General features: G+C 37.2%; 1 protein-coding gene across 4 annotated transcripts in view; it reads right to left on the reverse strand.

The window, feature by feature from the left end:
- The window catches only part of CHN1 (chimerin 1), a 207,985-nt gene that overhangs the window by 122,903 nt on the left and 60,497 nt on the right, over positions 1–24,585 (reverse strand). For all 4 annotated transcript variants that reach the window (XM_063647624.1, XM_054476902.2, XM_063647626.1 and 1 more), the window contains exon 3: positions 23,262–23,317. In XM_063647624.1, the coding sequence (XP_063503694.1) occupies positions 23,262–23,317 (56 nt within the window). The remainder of the gene's footprint in view (positions 1–23,261; positions 23,318–24,585) is intronic.

The following is a 24,585-nucleotide window of genomic DNA, read 5'->3' on the forward strand; positions in this document are numbered from 1 at the left end:
TAAAGGAAAGAGGTTTAATTAATTTACAGTTCCGCATGGCTGGGGAGGTTTCAGGAAACTTACAATCATGGCAGAAGGGGAAGCAAACAGGTCCTTCTTCATATGGCGGCAGCAAGAAGAAGTGCCAAGCAAAAGAGGGAAAAACCCCTTATAAAACCATCAGATCCCGTAAGAACTCACTCACTATCACGAGAACTGCATGAAGGTAACTGCTCCCATGATTCAATTACCTCCCACTGGGTCCCTGGCCCAACACATGGGAATTATGGGAACTACAATTCAAGATAAGATTTGGGTGATGACACAGCCAAACCATATCATATACTTAAATAATACTTTATCCCTCATGAATCTTCTGTTATCTGTGAGGTTGTAGTCAGGTTATTTATTATCTTCCCGAGGTAAGTTCCACCTGATTTGGCCTTGTTCCATAATAATATCTCTGCTCATAAAACTCAATGTACTAAGAATATGTCAGCTGGCTCCTACAGCTACAGATGATGGCTATTCTAGTTTTAGTCCAGAGCTTACAGAGTGGGGTCAGGCAACTGCTTGAGAATAAACCTTTGCTTACGAAGATGAAATTTCAATGTTTAAGTCTTAGATAATTAGTTTTCTATAGCATTATATGATAAAATGTTACTCAAAAGAACCATTTAGCAGTGTCCTTTCCAACTAAAAATGTGAAATGCTCAGTATTTACTCTAAAGGAAGACATACACATGTACACATGAAAACGTGAATAAGAATGTTCTCATATGCACTGTTCATAGTCATTTTTAAAATGGGTTAGTCAGGCATGGTGGCTCATACCTGTAATCCCAGCACTTTGGGAGACCAAGGTAGGAGAACTGCTTGAGGCCACAAGCTCAAGTCTAGCCTGGCAACATAGCAAGACCCCTATCTCTACAAAATATTTTTAAATATTTTTTTGGTGGTGGCACATGCCTGTAGTCCTAGCTACTCAGGAGGCTGAGATGAGAGGATTGCCTGAGCCCAGGAGGTTGAGGCTGCAGTGAGCCATGATCACATCACTGCACTCTCAGCCTGAGTGACAGAGTAAGACGCTGTCATTCATTTATTCATTCATTCACTCATACATACATTAAAAAAAAGAAATATTTTAAATATACACCAATAGGGCAATAACTAACCTGATTTATAATGTAAATAATATACAGTTTGAAGGAATAATGTAGATCTATCGAGACTAACATGGCAAAATCATTAAGACAAATGATTGAATACAAATATAAATTATGAAATAACAATACAGAATGACACTGTTTAGGAAAAAGCACATACACACATGATATGTATTTAAGGCATAAATAGAGATCTGGAAGTATGCATACCAAATTCAAATTGTTACCTCAAGGAAACTGGGTGGAGAACAGACCTGAGGGGGCCAAGGAAAAGGCATAAAAGGAACTTCAATCTTGACCATAATATCATAACTCTTAAAAATGTATTCGTACATTAATTATATACCTAATATCACCTTTAACAATATGATTTTCTTTTTTTTTTTTTTTTTTTTTTGAGACGGAGTCTCGCTCTGTCACCCAGGCTGGAGTGCAGTGGCTTGATCTCGGCTCACTGCAAGCTCCGCCTCCTGGGTTCACACCATTCTCCTGCCTCAGCCTCCCACGTAGCTGGGACTACAGGCGCCCGCCACCACGCCCGGCTACTTTTTGTATTTTTAGTGGAGACGGGGTTTCACCGTGTTAGCCAGGATGGTCTCCATCTCCTGGCCTCGTGATCCACCCACCTCAGCCTCCCAAAGTGCTGGGATTACAGGCTCGACCCACCGCACCCAGCCAACAATATAAATTAAGATTAGCTTAAGACACATTAGAATGGGGTTCCCCAACATTTTGAGAAGAGATCATGACCTTTCCTTCAAATCATGAGATATTTGCAGGTAGTTGAAGGTATATGGCACTGAGGTTAAAGGAGAGTTTTTGAAAATACTCTACTTATCAAGGAAAATCCTGGACAAGTACAAAGAAGTGTGACAGTAGTGAGACTGGTGGCTGCAAATGGTGTGGCAATCCATTACATTTCCCAATCCAAGACAAATACTGATTATTTATTCAATAGTCTTACAGTAAGTCCATAATCTGCCTCCATTAATTGCCTAAGTAATCATCTTCAGAAAACAATTGATTATGGCCTTACATTACTAAATAATTATTTGCTTTACCCAAAATAATTTTGAATTAAAAGAAATTAGGTAAGCACTGATAAGTGAGTATTTTTATATATAATAAGCACTATATCAAAAATAAAATTCACACACCAATTTCATCTTTCCTGTATTTTTATAATTGAAATGTCAATCAAAACTTAAGTTGAGATTTTTTTTCTCTCATGTCTAGATAGTAAAGGGGATCACAATATACTACCCTAAAACATGCTACATTGGCATAAGAATTATTTTAAACTGAAGGCAATTTAGAAACATCAAACATAGACACTTTCTGTACTCCCCCTTTCTGTCTAAAAACATAGCATAAATTCCCTTTTGTAAAAGAAATTTACATTTGTAAAGAAAATTTCCATATGTAAAGATGTACTCTTCTACCATACTAGGAAGAGGAAACCAACTCCAGAGACAATTCTTATCTCCTGAGATGACCTGAGTCTGCATAACAAATCTTACTAAAAATTCTTATTTATCACATATTTCCTTCCCACAACTTACCACCCTGCCAAGCCCAAATCCCTTTTTCTTTGTCTAGTCTCTTATCTCTATCACCCTTTGTTAAAATGGTATATAACCCCCAAGTCTAACTGCCTCCTTGGTGTTTTCACTTCTTTTCTGTGAGATCCCCCTCTCCATGTGCATGTGAAATCAACCTTTTCTCCTGCTAATCTGCCTTTTGTCAGTATAGTCCAAAAATCCCAGCTACTGAATCTAATAGGGTAGAGAAGTTTTTCTTCCTCTACAATAGCATTTAGATGTTTTGTTGAGATCTAAGGTATGACTATTTCAGTGGTGATTTGGAATCATCTTTTCAAACTCAGAGACAATATAACAGTACTTGGATAATTAAATTAAGGAATTCGTAATATAAAAATGATTATTAATAACCCCAAATTAGTTTACTTGCAAATACATCAAATGAGGAACTTCAAGTGTTACATGCTATAGGAAAAACATCTTTATGCTTACACAAACATTTATATGCTTGTTTATAAATTAATAATAATAGGAAACTGTTTACAGACTAAAACTGGTTGAACTCAATGTAACTAAGATATGTTTTAAAATGAGTACTTGTATTGAATTATATGCTTTGCTTTCTCCAATTTTCTGTATTTAGTAGTTAACATTTTTTCATGATACCATAAAATGGGTAGGAAAAATGAGAAGTGAAGAGAAGAAAAATGATTTCTAACTGAAAATAAAAGATGCCTATAAAATGTTTTACCACATAAACAAACAAACAAAAATCCTAAGGTCTCCAGCCAACTAAATGGACTCCCTCTTGGCCAACGGGGCCCCAAAGAAACCTGAAAAACTGAATTCCTAGCCATGATGGGAAGAGAGGTTGGACATGCCTCCTCATACCCCCCCTCCTTTTGGTGTTTAGGCACAACTGACCAGCATTAACATTGAAATAGAGATCATAAGGCTGACAACACAGAACTGTGGCAATAAGATACCAAATTCCAATCCAACTCTGGTATAGTATCATATGATAGACAGCAGATTCTAAAGGAGATACAAATATTTTATCCCAAAATATATTTCTTTGACATATTTTGAAAAGGCCCTGCAAAGCCATCCCTTGTGGGGGAATTTGCAACTGTGGAGAATTTCCATTAATACAGCCAGGCCTTCCCTTTCTAGGTCTTTCCTGGACCTAGGAGTGATTAAACAAGAATGTGACACCTTTAAGGTCTAAAAGAGACATTTACCATCATTTCTCTCCAAAGGCTGCTACCCAGAGGCTTCATCTACATAACAAGAACCTTGGTCTCCACAACTCCCTCTACCTTAACTCAAGCATTTCTTTCTACTGACTTCAAGTCTTTAAGCAAAGTTTAACTCTTTCAACCAATTGCCAATCAAAAAATATCTGAATCCACCTATGACTATAACACTTCAAGATATAACACCTCTTTAGGCTGAACCAATGTTCTTCCATGTATGGATTTATGATTTTACTCATAATTCCTGTCTCCCTAAAATGTATAAAACTGAACTAACCCAACTGCCTCAGGCACATTTTCTCACAAGCTCCTGAGAATGTTCTCTGGGTCTTGTTACTCATATTGGCTCAGAATGAATTTTTAAATATTTTACAATGTTTGGTTTTTCTGTTAACAATAGCATGGTTTGCATAAATGTTATATGCTATTTCACTGGAGAAAAAAACTTTAAGTTAATCTACCATTATTGAATGTGGCACAAAATACATAGTACAATATAGGAATTCAATAAATAACTGAACGGCAGATCAATCATTTTACAATGTTTAAAATATCAATTAAATTCATTAAATTAACATTTACTGTGCAGTTTTATAAACAATGAACTACTTTCATTTTTTTTTTTCTTTTGTGAGACAAGGTCTTGCTCTGTCACCCAGGCTGGAGTGCAGTGGTGAGCACAGCCCACTGCAACCTTGAATTCTGGGGCTCAAGCAATCCTCCTACCTCAGGCCCCTGAGTAGCTGGGACTACAGGCACATGCCACCACATCAAGCTGATTATTTTTTAAATTTTGTAGAGATGGGTGTGAAAGAAAAATAAATTATCAGGACCCCCAAATCACTAAGCCAAAGGGAAAAGTCAAGCTGAGAACTGCATCAGGCAAACCTGCCTCCCATTTTATTCTGTTGACTTTCACCCTGGAAATGTAAATTGATAGCTTACTTTCACAAATACTGGACAAAGGACAGAACTCCAAGTCATCCCTGTGCCAACCTGAGACAAATGCATATCTGACTGCTTCCTCTGATGGAAAAATGCAGATTCACTGAGCTAGACAAAGGCCTAAGTGACTATTTCCCTATCTCCCCTCACAAGGTAAATTGTATATTTGGTGAAAGTCTGACCAAAGACTCAAGAATGCAACCATTTGTCTCTTATCTACCCACACCATTTTTTTTAGACGGAGTCTTGCTCTGTTGCCCAGGCTGGAGTGCAGTGGTGCAATCTTGGCTCACTGCAAGCTCTGCCTCCCAGGTTCACGCCATTCTCCTGCCTCAGCCTCCTGAGTAGCTGGGACTACAGGCACCCGCCACCACGCCCAGCTAATTTTTTTGTATTTTTAGTAGAGACGGGGTTTCACCGTGTTAGCCAGGATAGTCTCGATCTCCTGACCTCATGATCTGCCTGCCTCAGCCTCCCAAAGTGCTAGGATTACAGGGGTGAGCCACCGTGCCCGGCCTACCCACACCTTTTTCAAATTCCTTCCTCCTTCCCCAATATCTGCCCTTTACCCTTTAAATACTGACGCCCTCACAATCATCTTTAGAGAAAGGCATACACTCCTGCCTCCCGAGCATGCATCCTTAACTCTGTCAAAATAAACTTTCTAAATTAATTAAGACCTGTCTCAGATACTTTTGGTTTACACAGGATTTTGCCACATTGCCTAGACTGGTCTTGAACTCCTGGGCTCAGGCAATCCTCTTGCCTTGGCCTCCCAAAGTGTTATGATTACAGGCATGAGCCACCATGCTGGGCCTATTCTCCTCATACATAAACATTTTAATCTAATTCACTACATTATATTTTTTCAAATTAAAGTCTGACTTCTTGTATCTTATTTTCAACAAAGACAATAAGAGCTTTTTTAATGTAGAAGTATTTTGCTCTCCACAGGAAATTTGAAAACAGTAGAAATAAGCAATAAAAGTATTATAAATGTTAATTCCCTTCTCTTCTCCCCAACAATGTTATATTATTTCTTTTTCTTATTCCTGATTATTTCTTTTAGTAAGGAAACTTTTCCATGGCTACAGTTCAAGACAGTAGCCCCCCCTCCCAAAAAAAAAAAACAAAAAAAAACAAAAAAAACCAACAATAAAATTCTGCAGGTAATGACACTAAAACATCTATAAAATTTCAAAAATGTTTAACGTTGTTCTTGCCTACAGTGGTAGTCATCGGGTCAGAAGTCAAAGGAATCATTATCTCCTTTGCTCGCCCTGTGAAAATTGATACACACAGGCAGGCAATTTAGCATTTTAAACCTAGTCTGGAAGTCTATATGATGCTTCTTAAAAGCTAGCACATTACATACATGAAAATAATATGACTACACTGGAAAATAGTACTTTTTTTCAGGTAACAGTCTAGAGAATATGTATATAAAGATTATACATTAAAAAATAAGTATTCTCAGCTGAAGATTTGGTTCTGCATCGTACTTCAAAATGGCTCCGTTGTCTGGAGAAGTAGAAGGGGAAAAGGAGAACAATATGCATTTGATATTTGCTATCTACAGAGGTATATTCCGAATTAAAGGCTAGTAAGTCAGTCAGCATTCAACTGTAGCTTTGGATCTATTCTAATTTCTTATACTATAAAGTAAGGAAGGAGGAAGGGCAGGGAGGAAGAGAAACAGAAGCCACTGTCACTGCCTCGTGGCTTAGGAAAATAATCATAGTAATTCTATATATACACTGCTATCATATTTTAAGTCAAAATTAGAATTGAATAACAAACTTTACAAGTTTCTTATAAATTATTCATCATATTAAGATACAGTTATATTTAAGTGAAAAAATCAAAGTAAGGGATCTAACTGCTGTTTAAAGATAATTCACAAATAAAGGAAAATCATGACTCATACAGATATAAAAATAAACACATTAAAAGTTTAATTGTAATCATTAATCAATGAGGGGATCAGGCAGATGATATAACCAGTTCAAAAGATAATCTGAAGAACAGACACATTTATAGATTAGAAATTTTGAAATGAATGTGCCAATAAGGGCAAAATGAGTTTTTCCACAGTGGTATGCATGGGAGAGGTATATGACTGAACCTTCGCTGGACAAGGCAAAATATACATGTCTATAAATGCATTACTACCAGTTATCTACAAGTTACAGAGTTTAAAATAGGCCTAAGCCAAGGAAAGGCTAGAATCAGGTAACTTGGGAAAATGTGCTGCATGCAGACAAGGCAGTTTTCCATTGAAACACATATTTTCACTATGTTTTCTAAATTATTTTTCTTACTGCACTTTAAGCCATAGAAAATATCAATATGGTAATAGCTAAGCTTCAACAAATCAATAAAGTTTAAACTTACAAAATCTTCAAGAAAAAAACTGAGTAACAGCAAAGTGGAGGAATACTTATCAAAGACCTACATAGAGTTGGAAGTGACTTACAGGGGAAAAAAATCAGGAAAATGAGAATCAGATATGTTATGAAACTTACAAAGATTGTTTTACTTTTATTACTCCATTTGTAGTAAGATAAACTTTCAGATACCTGCCTTCCTACTCAGTGCTACAGCATTCTAGTTACCAGTACTAGAAATGCAGCTTGTTTTCCATTGTGTTTTACATTTTCTCAAAGAAAACCATTAACCTTCAGCATGCCAAATAAGTTAGCTCACTATCTGCGATCAAATTTTACTAGTTCAATAAAGAATATTTACAAAGTTTTTTTTTTTAATACTCTATAAATACTACTTAATAACTTGCGAAGGCCAGACATGGTGGCTGATGCCTGTAGTCCCAGCCCGTTGGGAGGCCAAGGTGGGCGGATCACCTGAAGTCAGAAGTTCAAGACCAGCCTGGCCAACCTGGTGAAACCCTGCCTCTACTAAAAATACAAAAATTAGCCATGCATGGTGGCAAGTGCCTGTAGTCTCAGCTACTCGGGAGGCTGAGGCATAAGAATCACTTGAACTCGGGAGTTGGAGGTTGCAGTGAGCTGAGATCGCACCATTGCACTCCAGCCTGGGTGACAGAGTGAGACTCTATTTCAAAAAAAAAGGAAAAAAACTTGAGAAAACCCTTTGCGAAAAACTCAGCTTCTTAAGATTAGTTTTTTGGTTTTCAGTTTTCAAAAAATCAGACTGCATTGGAAAAGGATAATACATAAGTTTCAAAATTCAAACTTCTTTGTATTCACTATTTCCCTACCTTAGATTCAAGTAACCAGTAGTGGTTAAGGTGTGGAAACTACCAATCTGTTTATTTAATAATTAACTGGTAAAGAAGTTCCTTTTGGAATTGTCACTGTGATCTTCAGTTTTACAAATGTGCGTCTACATTAGGATATTACAGATTTTTACTCAAATGCATATCTTACTGCTTGTTTGCCAACTCTGATAGTGTGTTTTCCTCTTAGTGTTGGAGTCTCTCTTTGGAGAGAGAGGTCGGAGCCACTCTGGAGAGTGGCTATAAATTCAAGCCCTGCCCTAACAGGGTTCCAGGGGAAGTGGTCACGGATGTACATAGCTTGTCTTTAACAGGATACTTTTTTATCCAGTCGATGGCCTAATGCCTAAGTGTCTGACCCATGACGAGGTGTCACAGGAAACTTTTTTATACCAGCAGATATACTTGTGGCTCTTGTCTGACCTGTGTCCAATTTATTTCTCCCAAGATAGCCACTTTCTAGGACAGCCCTGACCAGGAGGAGAGTCAAGTATGGATATGTCAGGTGAGACACAGAGAAGGAAACAAAAAAGCAAAGTGCATGATGTAACAGAAGCAGTGTATTACTTGATGATTATTGCAGAGAAGAGGACAGCACACCTCAAAATGCCAGAAAAGTGAGGAGGCCACTTGCACACGCAACCAGCAGGTGGGATCACAAGAGAGAAAGGAAGAGATCAAAGCACTTTATTACGGCCCAGGGTGTTACCAGTGGGCTTACAAAAAGCAGGCATGAGCTCCGTGGAGTCATGCTGTGACTCAGAGGCAGTCAACGAGACATATCTGGGCAGCCCATGCAGGGTATGGGGGTTGGGGGGCAAGTCAAGTAGGCTGTACCTAGCTGACCCGAAGGGAGGTCAACAAAGGAGGCCGCATAAGGCAAATATCTGGATCAGCAACATTAAGAAACTGGCAGGAGGTAGGGAATTAGAAACTGTGTCAAGGGTGACTAAGACCTTAACTGTGTTAAGGGTGATTTTTTCTGGTATGAAAAAGTCCAACTTAATATTCAAGATGGATGCCTAGGTAACAAACAATTATAGGAATTTACTATAGCTGATTTTTTTCTTTTTTTGAGACGGAGTCTCGCCCTGTCTCCCAGGCTGGAGTGCAGTGGTGCGATCTCAGCTCACTGCAAGCTCTGCCTCCTGGGTTTTATGCCATTCTCCTGCCTCAGCCTCCCAAGTAGCTGGGACTACAGGTGTGCACCACCTACGCCCGGCTACTTTTTTTGTATTTTCAGTAGAGATGGGGTTTCACCATGTTAGCCAGGATGGTCTCAAACTCCTGACCTCGTGATCCGCCCGCCTTGGCCTCCCAAAGTGCTGGGATTACAGGCGTGAGCCACCGTGCCAGGCCTATAGCTGAATTTTAAACAGGAGCAAAAGACAGCACTAAAAGACCACTTCAAAAGAAATATATGGCAAAAAAAAAAATAGCCTTTGAGCGATAGGATGATTTTTAAATAAATGGTTGGTTTCAATAATTCGCAGCTATCAGTCAGCATTCATATAAAATGCTTCTATCTACAAAGCATTTTATAAGTGTTAAATAACAGATTATCACAACACCAAGATATATGAGCATGTGAATCTTTATTTTTTTGGAACCAAAAGTTGCACTATAGGCTGTGTGAGCACATAGCGCAACCAGTGGCCAAACTCTAATTTCAATTAGAGTGCTTTCCTCCCACTCCTGCCCCAAACTCAACGCTCCCACCTAACAGAATATGTCCTCTAAAAAGGACTAAGAATAAAACAAGCACATTGTACCGCCCATCCATTCAATTAACAAGTCTTTATTAAGCACCTACTATGTGTCAAGCACTGTTCCAGGAACCTGGGAAATACTGATAAACAAAACAGACCAAAATCGCTACCTGCATAGAGCCTCTATTCTAGTAAGGGAAAACAGCAATAAACAATAATAAATAAGTGAACTATATAGTATGTAACAAAATGAAAAGTGCTGTGAAGACAAGACAAAGTAGAACAGGAAAAGACTGGGAATGCTGGGGGGATGATAAAGTATAATTCTTAATATAGTGGTCACAATGGGCCTTGCTGGGAAGATTTGAAGCATATGAACGAATGAGCCAAGTGTGTATCAGAGAGAACATTCCAGGAAGAGGAGTCAGCAGGAGGGCTGAGAAAGGATCACACCTGCTGTATCTGAGGAGCATGAAGACTGGTGGGGCTGAAGCAGAACAGGGGCAGGGAAGAGGAGGCAAGGAAGCAGTAAGAGATGAGTTAGAGAGGACCTTATAAGGCATTGTGAAGGTTTGGCTTTTACTCTGAGTGAAAGGGAAAGCCAATGGAGAGTTCTGAGCAGAAAAGTGACATGAGCTGACTGTGGTTTCAAAAAGATTACTCTGTGCTGGGAATAGACTATGAGGGGAAAGATCAGTTAAGAACTAGCTCAGTTACCCTCCTGAGGGATTACTGTGTGGTAAGGTAGGATAATTCATTATGACAAATCAACCTTAATATATAATAACTAGACACAACAGAAGTTTATTTCTCGTTTATATAACATTCCTGTATATCTACTCAGGTTGGCAAGACAACTGTCCTACATCCATATCCCCTCCATTTTGTAGATATACCATCTCCTTGTTGGAGATGTTTTTATCTGAATGCAAGCAGGATTTAAGTTGGCAAAAAGTTTTAATGGGTCTAGCATTAAAGTTAATGTCTGTTCCACTGGAGAAGACTGTCAAATTGACATAAGTATCTACAAGAGGCAGGGAAAATTTAGGCTACCCAGGTTTTCAAAGAAAGGAAGACTGGATTTTGCTGAGTATCTCACAGTTTCCACAGTTCATCCTTGATTGGTAGCCATGAAACAGGTTACCACTAAAAGTTAGTGATATGGTTTAGATCTGTGTCTCCACCCAAATGTCATGTCGAATTGAAATCCCCAATGTTGGAGGTGGGGACTGGTGGGAGGTGATTGGATTATGCGGGTGGATTTCCCTCTTTGGTGCTGTTTTTGTGACAGAGTTCTCACGAGATCTGGTTGTTTAAAAGTGTGTGGCGCCTGCCCTCTCTCTGTCTTCCTCGTGCTATGGCCATGTGAAGATGCCTGCTCTGGCTTTGCCTTCCACCATGAGTAAAAGTTTCCTGAGGCCTCCCCAGCCATGCTTCCTGTATAGCCTGTGGAACTATGAGACAATTAAACACCTCTTTTCTCTATGTATTACCCAGTCTCAGGCATTTCTTTATAGCAATGTGAGAGAACAAACTAATACACTTAGGATTCTGGACATATTCTGAAGATATACCCAATATGACTTCCTGATTTTGATCTGGGCAACTGGAATTAAGTAACTGCCATCAATTGAGATCTGGAAGGCTGTGGTAATAGAAGGTTGTGGAGGAAGGTGAAGCTCAGTTCTGTTTTGAACAGGCTATTTCTGTTTGAGATGTCTATTAGACATACGAGAGGGGATATAGAGTAGGAAACTGGATATATATGTGTGTGTATATATATATATGTATATAGGAGTTTGGGAGAAAGGACTGGACATATAAAGAAATGTAAGTTACATTAAAACCTGAAACTGGTAAGATCATAATAAAGTAAATATAGGTAGAGAAGAAAAGAGGAGAGGATTTGGGGGCACCCCAAAATCAAGAGATCAGGTTGAAGTAGCACCAGAGAAATAGACTGTGGGGGCAAGAGAAAAAATAAAAGAATGTAGTATCCTGGAAACGAAGTGAGAAAAATCTATCAAGGAGGAGAAAGTCATCACTTGTATCAGATGCTCCTAATGGGATGATGAGAGAAAAACCAACTACCAGATTTGTATGTATGGGGAAGTCAGTGCTGACCTTGCCAAAGCAGCTCTCCTTGGAGTGGCAGTGGGTAAAGTTCTGAGTGCAGACAGCAAGTACAGACAACACTTTGAAATATTTTCTACAAAAGAAAGCAAAGAAATTGAGCAAGGCAAATGGAGAAAGCAGGGTCAAGAGAACTTTTTAAGATAAGAGAAATAATAGGATATTTGTGGGCTGAAGAAAATGATTTTGCAGAAAGGGAAAAGCTGTTGATGGTGGAGGAAAGGAGAGAATTGCTAGGATTATGTCCTTAAGCAGATGAGAGGAAATGAGGTTTAGTGTAGTGAAGAGCTAGCTATCATCTATGAGGATAAGCAAGAATGCAGAACATACAGACACAAATACTGATGGTTGGGTGGATGTGATGGTGGAAGTTTGTGGAAGTTCCCTTCTGATGGCTTTAAGCAGGAGTAAAGTAGGATACAAAATTATGAGCTGAAAATTAGGAGAGGGAGTAAGGTATCAGAGCAGTGGTCCCCAACCTTTTTGGCACCAGGGACCAGTTTTGTGGGAGACAATTTTTCAATTTTTCTACAGACTGGGGTCAGAGGTGAGGGGATGGTTTTGGAATGATTCACGCACATTACATTTAGTGTGTACTTTATTTCTATTATTATTACATTGTAATATATAATGAAATAATTATACAACTCACCATAATGTAGAATCAGTGGGAGCCCTGAGCTTGTTTTCTTGCAACTAGACAGTCTCATCTGGGGGTAATGGGAGACAGTGACAGATCATCAGGCATTAGATTTTCATAAGAAGTGCACAATCTAGATCCCTTGCATGGGCAGTTCACAATACGGGTCACACTCCTATGAGAATCTAATGCCACTACTGATCTGACAGGAGGCAGAGTTCAGGTGGTAATGTGAGCGATGGGGAGTAGCTATAAACACAGATGAAGCTCCACTTGCTCACTTGCCTGCTGCTCACCTCCTGCTGTGTGGCCCAGTTCCTAACAGGCCACAAGACGGTACCAGTCTGTGGCACGGGGGCTGGGGACCCCTGTATTAGAGGTTTGAGAAGAGAGAAAGGGCATGACATGAATAAAGGCAGTACAGGGAGCATTAAGTACCAACTTGAAGTTCAGAAATTCCAAAATATTTCGTTTTCCTCCAGCCATACTGTTACTTGGCAGAATGTGCAGAATAGGCAGAGATAGCAATAAGGTTGCAGTTTTGCCAAGCAAGTATGACATGAGAGATTAGGAGAGTTGACTGGTTCCTGAAAATCTACTAGACTCCCTCTCTTGCAACCCATGACCATCTTGTCACCAAGTCCTGATAATTCTACTGCTTTAAATATTCCCCTTTCCTAATCCCTCCTGACTATTCTCAGAACCAGTGTCTTGTAGGTTCTTTTCACTTATCACAAGGACTATTGTAATAGCCTCCTAAACCAGTCTGTCTCTAAAATATCCATCCTCTTCCCTGCAGCCAGATGTTCTTCCTAAGCCTAATAAATCATGTTTTTCTCCTGCTTAAAATACTTTCACTTCTATAGTCTAAACTCTAAGCTTAGGACATAGAACCCTTTATTACTAATGCCTGGTTAGCTTTCCGGACTTATCTTTTACCACTCTCCCACAAGTACTCTGCCCTTGGCCAGAGGAGCTGCATACATATGTATCAAGGTAAGTACTACCAACTCTGCGCTTCTGTGCTAAGTAAAGGTTGAGCTACTGCTCCATTCCCCACCTAGACTGGAAGCTCCTTCAGGAGAGGGATCTTGCTTTATTTGACTTGAAACCTGAGGGCCTGGCAGATGGTAGCCCCTCCAAGAATGCTGATTGAATGAACAAATACATACATGTGACAGAAAGAACCAGAGCATCTCTAACAGATATAGGTATTAATGCACACATTTTGTAAGCCATATTATAAGAACATTGTATTGAAAAATAAATTAGACAAAGATATCTCATTCATTCATTCCACTCTACAAGCATTTAACAACCTTACTACACACCAGTCAGCATACCTAGGTGCTGAACATAATCTGCTTGGGGGAGACAGGTGAGTAAAATGATTACAGTCAATTTCCTACTTCTATAAGTAGGTCTGAAGAAAAACATTTTTAAAACATGTGTTGGCCTGGCACGGTGGCTCACGCCTGTAATCCCAGCACTTTGGGAGGCTGAGGCAGGAGGATCGCTTGAGCCCAGGAGTTCAAGACAAGCCTGGGGAACATAGTAAGACCTTGTCTCTACAAGAAAACAAAACAAAACAAAAAAGCCAGGCATGGTGGTGCACACGTGCAGTCCCAGCTACTCAGGAGGCTGAGGTAGAAGGATCACTTGAGGCTGGCAATGCAAGGCTGCAGTGAGCTAAAATTGGGCCACTGCACTCCAGCCCAGGCAACAGAGCAAGATTTTGTCTCTAAAAAATATATTAAAAGTAAATAAAAATAAAACATGTGCTACCAAAATACATACTCAGTATTCCTCTAATTGGTATTGTAGTTAGAATTTGAATACAGTGTAAATTGTGTAATTTTATCTACATTTCTCATTACACTAATAGCACTGACTTGTGTTTCAGTTCATTTTGTCCAGCCTCAGTCTACTTTACCCATTTAGCCTAGAGAAAGACAACCTCATTGTTACTATAATGTGCACCTGTATTCAAAAATGCTATGCAACTCCCTGCAATACTAACTTGAAAAATGTGTCACAGGGAATAGAAATTTGGTTTTATGTGTTTAAAAAAAATCATCACTACATTTCCCACTGTGTGGATAGCAGGGGAAAAAGTACGTCCACTTTGAGGGTCCATGTTTAATAATGGTCCGATGCCAAATACACTGCATTAATATCAGTGAACAAAAAATATGGAGCTTCTCTCATATCTCTATCTGAATTAGATAGATAGATTTTATACCTATGTAATAAATAGATATAGCTTATACCTATGTAATTTATACTTGTGTCTAGTCAGTCACTCTATATACATACATGCACACACACACATATATAGATATACATTTACTTGAATTCAACCAAGTGCTTAACATGAAATAACAAAACCATTTTTACACAATTGAAAATGATAGTATATATTTTACATTTATTATATACTGTATTTCACTGAATAAATCATATATTTATATATACCTATAAATGACAGAGTTGTATACACAAAAATATGTACCATTACTTTATGGGTGATAAGGAATTTCCAGGGGTAATTCTGACTATATAAGACTTTCACTTTACGTGCTAACTTCAGAATTAACTCTCCCATAAGATACAACTGTATCATGTAGCAACATTATTAAGAACAATTTTCAAGCTTTAAGTATGTGCTTGGTTTTTAAAGCCTGCCTAAAATAATTAGTTGTGTCCTTGTCATCTTCTTCCTTTAAGAAGGATTATTTATATCTGAATTTCAAAATTGATCTCAACAATAACCTTTAATAAAAAAATCATTTATATTTTAGTGTCCACAATAGCAACTGGCAAGATTTTCTGGAATTAGGAAAAAAGCATTAGTTATAATTTGATTTTCTGTCAAATTATTTATTATTGCTAGATATTTTGCATTTTAGAGTTCTGCCACTAATAGTTTATGATTGTTTTAATAGTTGATAATTCAGGTTTTGAAATAAGGTGCTACACATTTGGTTTCAAAATGCTAACAGAAATTCACCTAAGAGCAGAACACAGAATTCATCACCAAAACAAGGGGTAGACCACAAAAGAAAGGTCACACACACATGGCTAGTCACTAAATGTATGTTCCCTTTGAGCCTGGCATAGTTACTGAATTTGTAAGCTGTGATACAATACTATCATTGGAAGAAAATGGAATGGAAATGCGCATATGCAAACAAATAGGGCCAGTGCTCCCTTTCCTATCACTGTAAGTAAGCATAATTCTGAAAGACAAAGTCACTGGATCCATTTAAAAAATTACAATTAGCACCCATAAATAATTAATAATTATTAGTTTTAAAAAAACTATCAACTTATCAATTGTATTAACTTTTCTCTTTTTCTCTCAACATTTCAGTGGAGAAACAACATACAGTGTCTGACGTGGTTTGGGTGTTTGTTGCCTCCAAATCTCACGTTGAAATGTGATCCCCAATGTTGGGGACAGAGCCTGGTGGGAGGTGTTTCGGTCACAGGAGCGGATCCTTCATGAATATCTTGGTGCCCTCCCCACAGTAATGAGTGAGTTCTTACTCTCTTAGTTACCATGAAATCTGATTGCTAAAAAGCCTGGCACCTCGTCCTATTAATATTTCTTGCTCCCTCAGTTGCCATGTGATATGCCAGCTCCCCCTCTGCCTTCCACCATGACTGTGAGCTTCCTGAAGCCTCAGTAGAAGCAGATGCTGGCACTATGCTTCTTGTACATTCTGCAGAACAATGGGCCAAAAATAAACCTCTTTTTAAAATACATTGCCCAGCCTCAGGTATTCCTTTATAACAGCACAAAATGGACTAATACAGTAGCCCAAATCTAATTCCTCAGTTAAAAAAAAATTTTTTTAAGAGACAGGCTCAAGAACTCCTAGGCTCAGGTGATCCTCCCGCCTCAACCTCCCAAGTAGCTGGAATTATAGGTGCACACCACCACACCACCACACCTGGCTCACAGTTAAATTCTTAAAGGTGAACATCAAATGGTACTTTAGTACATCTTTATCCTTACAGCTCATCATTCTCAATAATCTTTAGTTCTTCCAAACCAATCACTAATCATTTCATCAAGCCTAACTCTGAAACTTTCTTCCTTCGAAAAGTATTTTTAGATCAGCTCCAACCCACTACTTAATCCTTTACTTTCATTTCTAATAGATATTCAGTTACTTAATTGTTATACAGATATTTAACTTAATAGAAAAAGCAAACCATTAGAATTAGTGGCTTATAAATACTTCCCATGTCTCTATTTGTAAATCTAATCATTATAATAATATTATGTATGAATTTCATTTCTTTAAAGGAAGACCACTTTTGCCTATTTAGTAACTGTCGTTTAGTTATCACCTGGGAAAAACAGAAAAACATTGAACAACCTAGAGAACGGTCAAATATAGAAACAAATTATCACCACTAATTTCCAAAGTAAAGACATTTATTGTATGCACACATATTTAATCCTTATTAAACAGTCAAACTTAAGGAACTGACTATAAGCTGTTAATAAGTAACAGACTATAAGCTGTGAATAATATGTAAGGATAGTTTCAATATACAAGGAGAGCCAGTCACAGTAAATCCTTTCATTCTGAACAGCATTCCTTGCCCACCAATTTAGTCATTAAAACATGACTGCTATTTTTTTGGAGAAAAAAATATAAATATTTTTAAATATAAACAAACATAAAATATTTACAAAAAATTTATATTTTTGTGAAACATAAATATTTCACAAAATATTGTGAAGTTAATATAATAAATATTTTTTATATTGCAAAGTGGAAATGATGAATACATTGCTCAATTTAAGTAGGAAAATGTCACTTGTACAATTTGCTTTTCTGGTTTTTCAATGCTTTCATGCCTGCTTTTAACCAAAGGAGAGAATACAAATAAATGGTCTAGCTCCTCAGGGGATGGCAGCATTCAATCAATCACAGAGCAAAGGCAAATAAAAGGAAATTATTTTCAGAGACTCTAACATCCATCTATTCATCCAGTATCTTATTCTATCTTGTGTCTTTGCATCAAGGTGAATCACCAGAAAGCTATCTACTGTGACCACATCAGCTTAGCCCTTCAAAAGTGAGTTCCATTGATTTATCATACCTTAATGTCATGCCAAATGAATTTTTTTAAAACAATTTAATTCAGGAAAAAACTGGATCATACTGGCCTTCAGAGTTTTATATACTTTATAACTGTGAAACACTTTTCACACAATTACATTGAACCTCAATCAGCAATGCAATCTACTGGCATTTTGCTGTTTTTATTCCTTCAACTTTTCTTTATTCTTTTTATTACATCTCCATTTGTGCGGTCTCAAATTATTTTAAGAAAGGAATAATATAGCTATTTTCCAATAAAGATAATAGTCTTACTAATAAATACTTCAGGACTTTCCAAAGTACTGCCAATTTCTCACTTTCAGTTTCTCACATACTTAAAAAGTATGTGTGAACAGAACATGAAACAAAATGAAACATTTTATTAAATAGCATTTTTAAAATTCCCATTACATGCAAATTATTTAATCATCCTTGATCACAGCGAGCAGCAATGAAAGGCAATAATCAAGTACCTCACTTATTCTATGCTTACATATACACAGACTGGAAATCTACATATATCTAAACTGCAAATGGACATTCAAAAGACAATCCCATGAAACTCCTGCCTAATTCTGTAAATTCGTTCTCTTTGTAACTAATTATATACTTTCAAAGCTATATTGTGTTTTAAACCAGAAGTCACAATGACAAAATCCATTTTAACATTTTTATCAATAGAGAACTAATTATTTTATTACTTTTCTTTTATTTATTTATTTATTTTTAGACAGAGTCTTCCTCTGTTGCCCAAGCTGGAGTGCAGTGGTGCAATCTTGACTCACTGCAACCTCCGCCTCCCGGGTTTAAGCAATTTTCCTGCCTCAGCCCCCTGAGTAGCTGGGACTACAGGCACATGCCACCATGGCCGGCTAATTTTTTGTGTTTTTAGTACAAACGGGGTTTCACCATGTTGGCCAGGCTAGTCTTGATCTCCTGATCTCGTGATCCACCCGCCTCAGCCTCCCAAAGTGCTGAGATTATAGGCGTGAGCCACCACTCCCAGCCGAGAAGTAATTATTTTTCAATAATATATCATCTAGGAAAGTTATTACGATTCCACATTACCTAATACAGTCCATACTCAAATTTATCCAGTTGTACTCAAAATTTACAGCTTTAAAATATATATATAAGTTGAGGACCCAATCAAGGTCCTTGAATCTGATGGCCATGTCTCTTTAGTCTCCTTTAATTTTATATCATCCCACCACTGTTTTTTTTTATGATAATGACATTATTTATAAACCCAGGGCAGATGTCTTATGGAATGTACACATTCTGAATTTGTCTGATTCATACTTTATAATTAGATTTAAGTTAAACAGTTTTGGCAAAAATATTATACAAGTGATACTGTGTGTTTCACTGTATCACTTCAGGAGACACATGTCAGTTTGTCCCATTACAGGTAATGCTGAGTTTGACCACCACATCTCTCCACTTTAAAGGCATATTTTTCTCTTTGCAATTAACAAATAATCGGTGGTGTCATACCTTGAGACCATGTAAATATCCTGTTCACCTACAGCCTTTCATCCAATGGTTTTAACATCCAATGATTGATGATCCTTGCCTGGAGTCAATCATTAGTGCAAATTAGTGATTTTGTAATTTTATATTTTTTCTACATTTTAAGTGTCATTTCTTCTGTAAAGAACAACTGTATATTTCCCCATTTTTTCTCTTTGTAACAAAGTGAGTTTTCTTTTTAATTTTAAATTATAATTATGGACTTACAAATTCTCTCTCACATAATGTGTTATAATCCATACCTACTATTATTCTTTTAGATGTTCAAATTGTTCCAAGTTTTGATGGTAGGAAACTTTCAAATAGGCTCCTGTGCCTTTTTGACATGTCTCCATCAGTTTTTGAGCATGTTCTTGTTTTCCAACACAATATGTTCCTGGACCTCTTTGCCCCACATTAAGAAATCAGGAACTTCTCTAAGGAACATTGCCTCATTTTGGTAGGAAACCGTATTTGGAACCCAAAATCTAGTCCCTGGAAATACTCATTCTTACTGGGGCTTCTAGGCCCTTTCCTTGGACTGAGATAGAAAAAAAATTTTTTTAATCTATGAGTTAATATTAATGCCACCAATTCAAAACTAATACCACAGTATACTTTCTAATTGTGTCCCATTCTCCTAATTAATTAATATCTCCTAAGAACCCTGGTTCCCCCAATCCAGTAAAATTATTTCTTTGCTCTATCCTATATTACAAACAAAATAATTTCAAGATTACTACACATGTAGTTAAGACTTCTCTAAGTCTGTTTTTATATAGTTGTGACTTTTGAACTATGTAAATGTTCACATGTTGAATGTTTGATCATCTACTCCTTATGATAATTGTTTTACTGGTCTCTGGTTTAAGCCCTCTGTGCTTCTCTTTTGCAAAAATAAACTATTTTTTTTTCTTTTTTGTGGAGAACAGGATCTTACCATGTTGCCAGGCAGGTCTTGAACCCCTGGGCTCAAGCTGTCTTTTCACCTCTGCCTTTTGCAATTTTTGTCCTTAGAATATTTCTCTCTGAGTTTGTACAGTCAGAATAATATGTTTAAAAGTTACTTAAGCCAAGAAGTATATGGAAAAACGCTCAGTATCACTAAACATCAGGGAAATGCAAATCAAAACCACTGTTAGTATGTCACCCCAGTTAGTATGCTACTAACAAAAAGACAAAACAAATGCTGGCAAAGATGCAGAGAAAAGGGAATTCGTACACTGATGGTAGGAATGCAAATTAATACAGCCATTATGGACAATGGTATGGAGGTTCTACTAAAAAACTAAAAATAGAGCTACTGTATAATCCACCAATTTCATTACTGGGGTTATATCCAAAGAAAAGGAAATCAGTATGTCAAAGAGGTGTCTGTGTTCTCATGTTTATTACAGCATTTTTCACAATAGCCAAAATATGGAATCAACCTAAGTGTCCATCAACAGACAAACGGATAAAGAAAATGTGGTTTATTTACACAATGGAATACCATTCAGCCATTAAAAAGAATGAAATCCTGCCATTTTGCAGCAACACGGATGAACTTGGAAGACATTATGTTAAATGAAATAAGAAAGGCACAAAAGATGAATACTTAGCACATTCTCATTCGTATGTGGAAGCTAAATAAATTGATCTCACAGAAGATGAGCAAGACAGTGGTATCTAGAGGCTGGGAAGGGTAGAGAAAAAAAAGGATAGGGAGAGGTTGGTTAACAGATATAAAATTATCCTAGATAAGAGTTACAAATAATTTATATTATCAATTAGCTAGAAGCGAGAATTGTGAATGTCTCAACACAAAGATTTGAGGTAATGGACATGCTAATTACCCTCATTAATAATTACAGTGTATACATGTATCAAAATGTCACTCTGTATTACACAAATATGCACAATTATTATGTGTCAATTTAAAATATTTTTTAAAAAGCAACTTAAAAGGCCAGGTGCCCTGGCTCACACCTGTAATCCCAACACTTTAGGAGGCCACGGTGGGTGGATATCTTGAGCTTAGGCGTTTGAGACCAGCTTGGGCAACATGGTGAAACCCCATCTCTACAAAAAAATACAAACATTAGCCAGACATGGTGGCATATGCCTGTAGTCCCAGCTACTTGGGAGGCAGAGGTAGGAGTATCACTTGAGGTCAGGAGGTTGAGGCTGCAGTGAGCCAGATCACACCACTGGACTCTAGCCTGGGTGACAGAGCAAGACTGTCAAAAAAAAAAAATAAAAAGTTAAATAAATAAATAAAAGCGATTTAAGTTATCTTTTTTGGTGATTATGCTGTAAATTTGTAAGGTTCATTTGTTCTTATTTGTATTCAACTTTAGGGTTTGCGTGTGTGTGTGTGTGTGTGTGTGTGTGTGTGTGTGTGTGTGTGTGTGTGTGTGTGTGTGTGTTTTTGTTTTGAGATGGAGTCTTGCTCTGTTGCCCAGGCTGGAGTGCAGTGGCGCCATCTCGGCTCACTGCAACCTCTGCCTCTCGGGTTCAAGCGATTCTCCTGCCTCAGCCTCCTGAGTAGCCGGGATTACAGGCGCCCGCAACCACAACCAGCTAATTTTTGTATTTTTAGTACAGACTGGGTTTCACCATGTTGGCCGGGCTGGTCTCGAACTCCTGACCTTGTGATCTGCCCGCCTCAGCCTCCCAAAGTGCTTGGATTACAGGCGTGAGCCATCACGCCCAGCTGGATTTGCTTTTTAAAAATAATTTTTATTTACCTTTTTTGTTTCAATACATGACCATTTACATGGTTCAAAAGTCACAACTCAGACTAAAAATCAGACTCAGAAAAATCTCACTCCCATCTCTATTTCCTCCACAGTGCCCTTACATTGCTCTTCATCCACTCCTTATCATAATTATCTTACCAGTCTCTGGTTTAATCCTTTCTGTGCTTCTCTTTTGCAAAAATAAACTATATCTACAAATATACTTTTCCTTTTTGTGGAGAACAAGGTCTCACTATGTTGCCCAGGCTGGTCTTGAACTCCTGGATCAAGCTGTCTTCTCACCTGTGCCTTGCTAAGTGTTGAGATTACTGGCATGAGCTGCTTTGCCTGACCAGACTATATATTTTTTATTTTCTATTCTTTCATATCAAAAAGGGACCATACTTACTATATCTATATACATTTTATATCTGGAAATCTTTCCATATCAGTACATAGAAATCTTATTTTAGTATTCTATTCTATTCAATCAGTCTCCTCTGGACAGACATTTAGGTTTTTTTCTGCTATTACTAACAATCCTACAATGAAAAACTTTGAGCATATGTTATTCTATATTTGTACAGGTGGTTCCTCAGGATAAATTCCTAGAATTTGGATTGGTAAGTCAAAGGCAGGTGAAGGTATAATTTGGTAGATACTGCAAAATTCTCATAAAGTTATAGTATGTCACATTCCAATCTGCAATGTAAGTGCCTGTTTCCTCACAGGCTTGCCAAGTAAGTATATTCTGAGCTTTTAACTTTTGCCAATCTGCAAAGTAAAAATGATCTCTCTGTATTTTAATTGGCATTTCTCTTATTACCAGTGAAATTTGAACATCTTTACATACATTGTCATATATCATATCTTTTTTTGGTGAACTATCCACATCTTTTGTTCATTTTTAAAATCATAAGTTAAATACTTATTTCAATGTAAAAAAGAATTCAATAATCCTACAATGATGGCTCCAAACTTTGTTCTAAAAAAAGAATATTAAACAATGAAAAAACAATGTATGAATTAACTGAAAAGAATACGAACAACCCTTAAAACTATATGGTCATATTCTATACTGTGTTCCAAACAGTCCACTAAAAAGTGGAAGTTAAATCAAATGAGAAGGATATTAAGAAAAATGTATTCCAGTTATAATTTTATCATATCGATTAGTGTTAAGTGGTTAATCTCACAAACAACCAAGCCACTGAAGAAGGTGAACGTTTGGGAAACAGATGGTTGAGAGACATTTTTTGGCAGCAGTTTCATTACACCCACCTCGCAAGTACAGGTAATTCTTCGAGGATGAGGGGCTTCCTGTTGTAGCTGATATACTGTGAGAAGGTAGAAACAAAAAGTGTCAATGTCCCTTACATAGAACTTATCAATATATTAGAAATAAAAACCTGGCTGTTTTTTATGTTCACAAGAAAACTGGCATAACCTTATTTACTAAGTTGTGTTATGAACAAAACAAAGAAAGTAAACAAAACTACATTTAGTGAAAGCCCAGGAGCAATACAAACAGAAAAATCATAATCCAAACAAGTATCTTTTTACCTTATAACAAGTCAGTGCTGGATATTTGGCTCTGTTCTCTGTAATCTGGTCATTTATTTTCCCCAATTATTTGTGGGGATATTAAGGATGTCTTTGATATAAACCAATAATAGTTATATATACATATATTTAAAGCATGTTATTAAGTGTCAAGCTTGAAACTAAAATCAAGATTTATAGGCTAAATGTAACGAATACACTGTTTTTCTCCCCTATTTATATTGCAAACATCTATCTTCAAAGATAATTTTCCTCTTCCCCTAAAAACAAAAGGTCTGAGCCAAAGTTACCACTGCTTATTCAACTAGGGCAAATATAGCAAAAGAAAGAATTCAGATATTCAAATAACTTGCCAAAAGAGGGAATCATTTTTAGGGCATCTGAAAATGCATCAGTGAAAATTATACTGATACCATGACTTCCTTCTAGCCTCACTTCAGGCTTTTTTATTTAAAATGAAAAAAGAATGAATAGGATGTGTGACTATATATGTGTAAGTTTATCTCTTAGAGATTTTTTTTTCTGTTTCTACATATATAATCACATATAATTTAATACTCTAAATACTTATTTTGTCAACATAACATCAAACTACCCAGTAATCTGGGACTGTCAGATAATGGATGACTCAGATTTCAAATGGATATAATTACACAGACTCTACTACTGACCACATTCATTCATATACATCATAGGGACATATATAGAATAAATACAAGTAGACTATACACACATACATAATTAGCCTGTGTGTGTGTGTATATATATATAAAAATGTGTGTGTATATACATACTATCTCTCTCTACACACACACAGAGTGAACACACACAGATACACATAACTGTGCATACTTCTATGCAAAGGGGATACAGCACTGTGGTTAAGAATTTGAACTCTTGAACAAAACCATCTGGAGTCTGAACACTGGGGCTCTGTCACTAGCACTGCATTCTATGCCTTCATTTTCCTTATTTGCAAAATGGGATTAGTAATAGTTTCTACTTCACAGATTACTTAAGGATATAAATAATTTATGTGAAA

The sequence above is a fragment of the Pongo pygmaeus genome, chromosome 11 (assembly GCF_028885625.2).
Source record: "Pongo pygmaeus isolate AG05252 chromosome 11, NHGRI_mPonPyg2-v2.0_pri, whole genome shotgun sequence".
Lineage (NCBI taxonomy): Eukaryota > Metazoa > Chordata > Mammalia > Primates > Hominidae > Pongo > Pongo pygmaeus.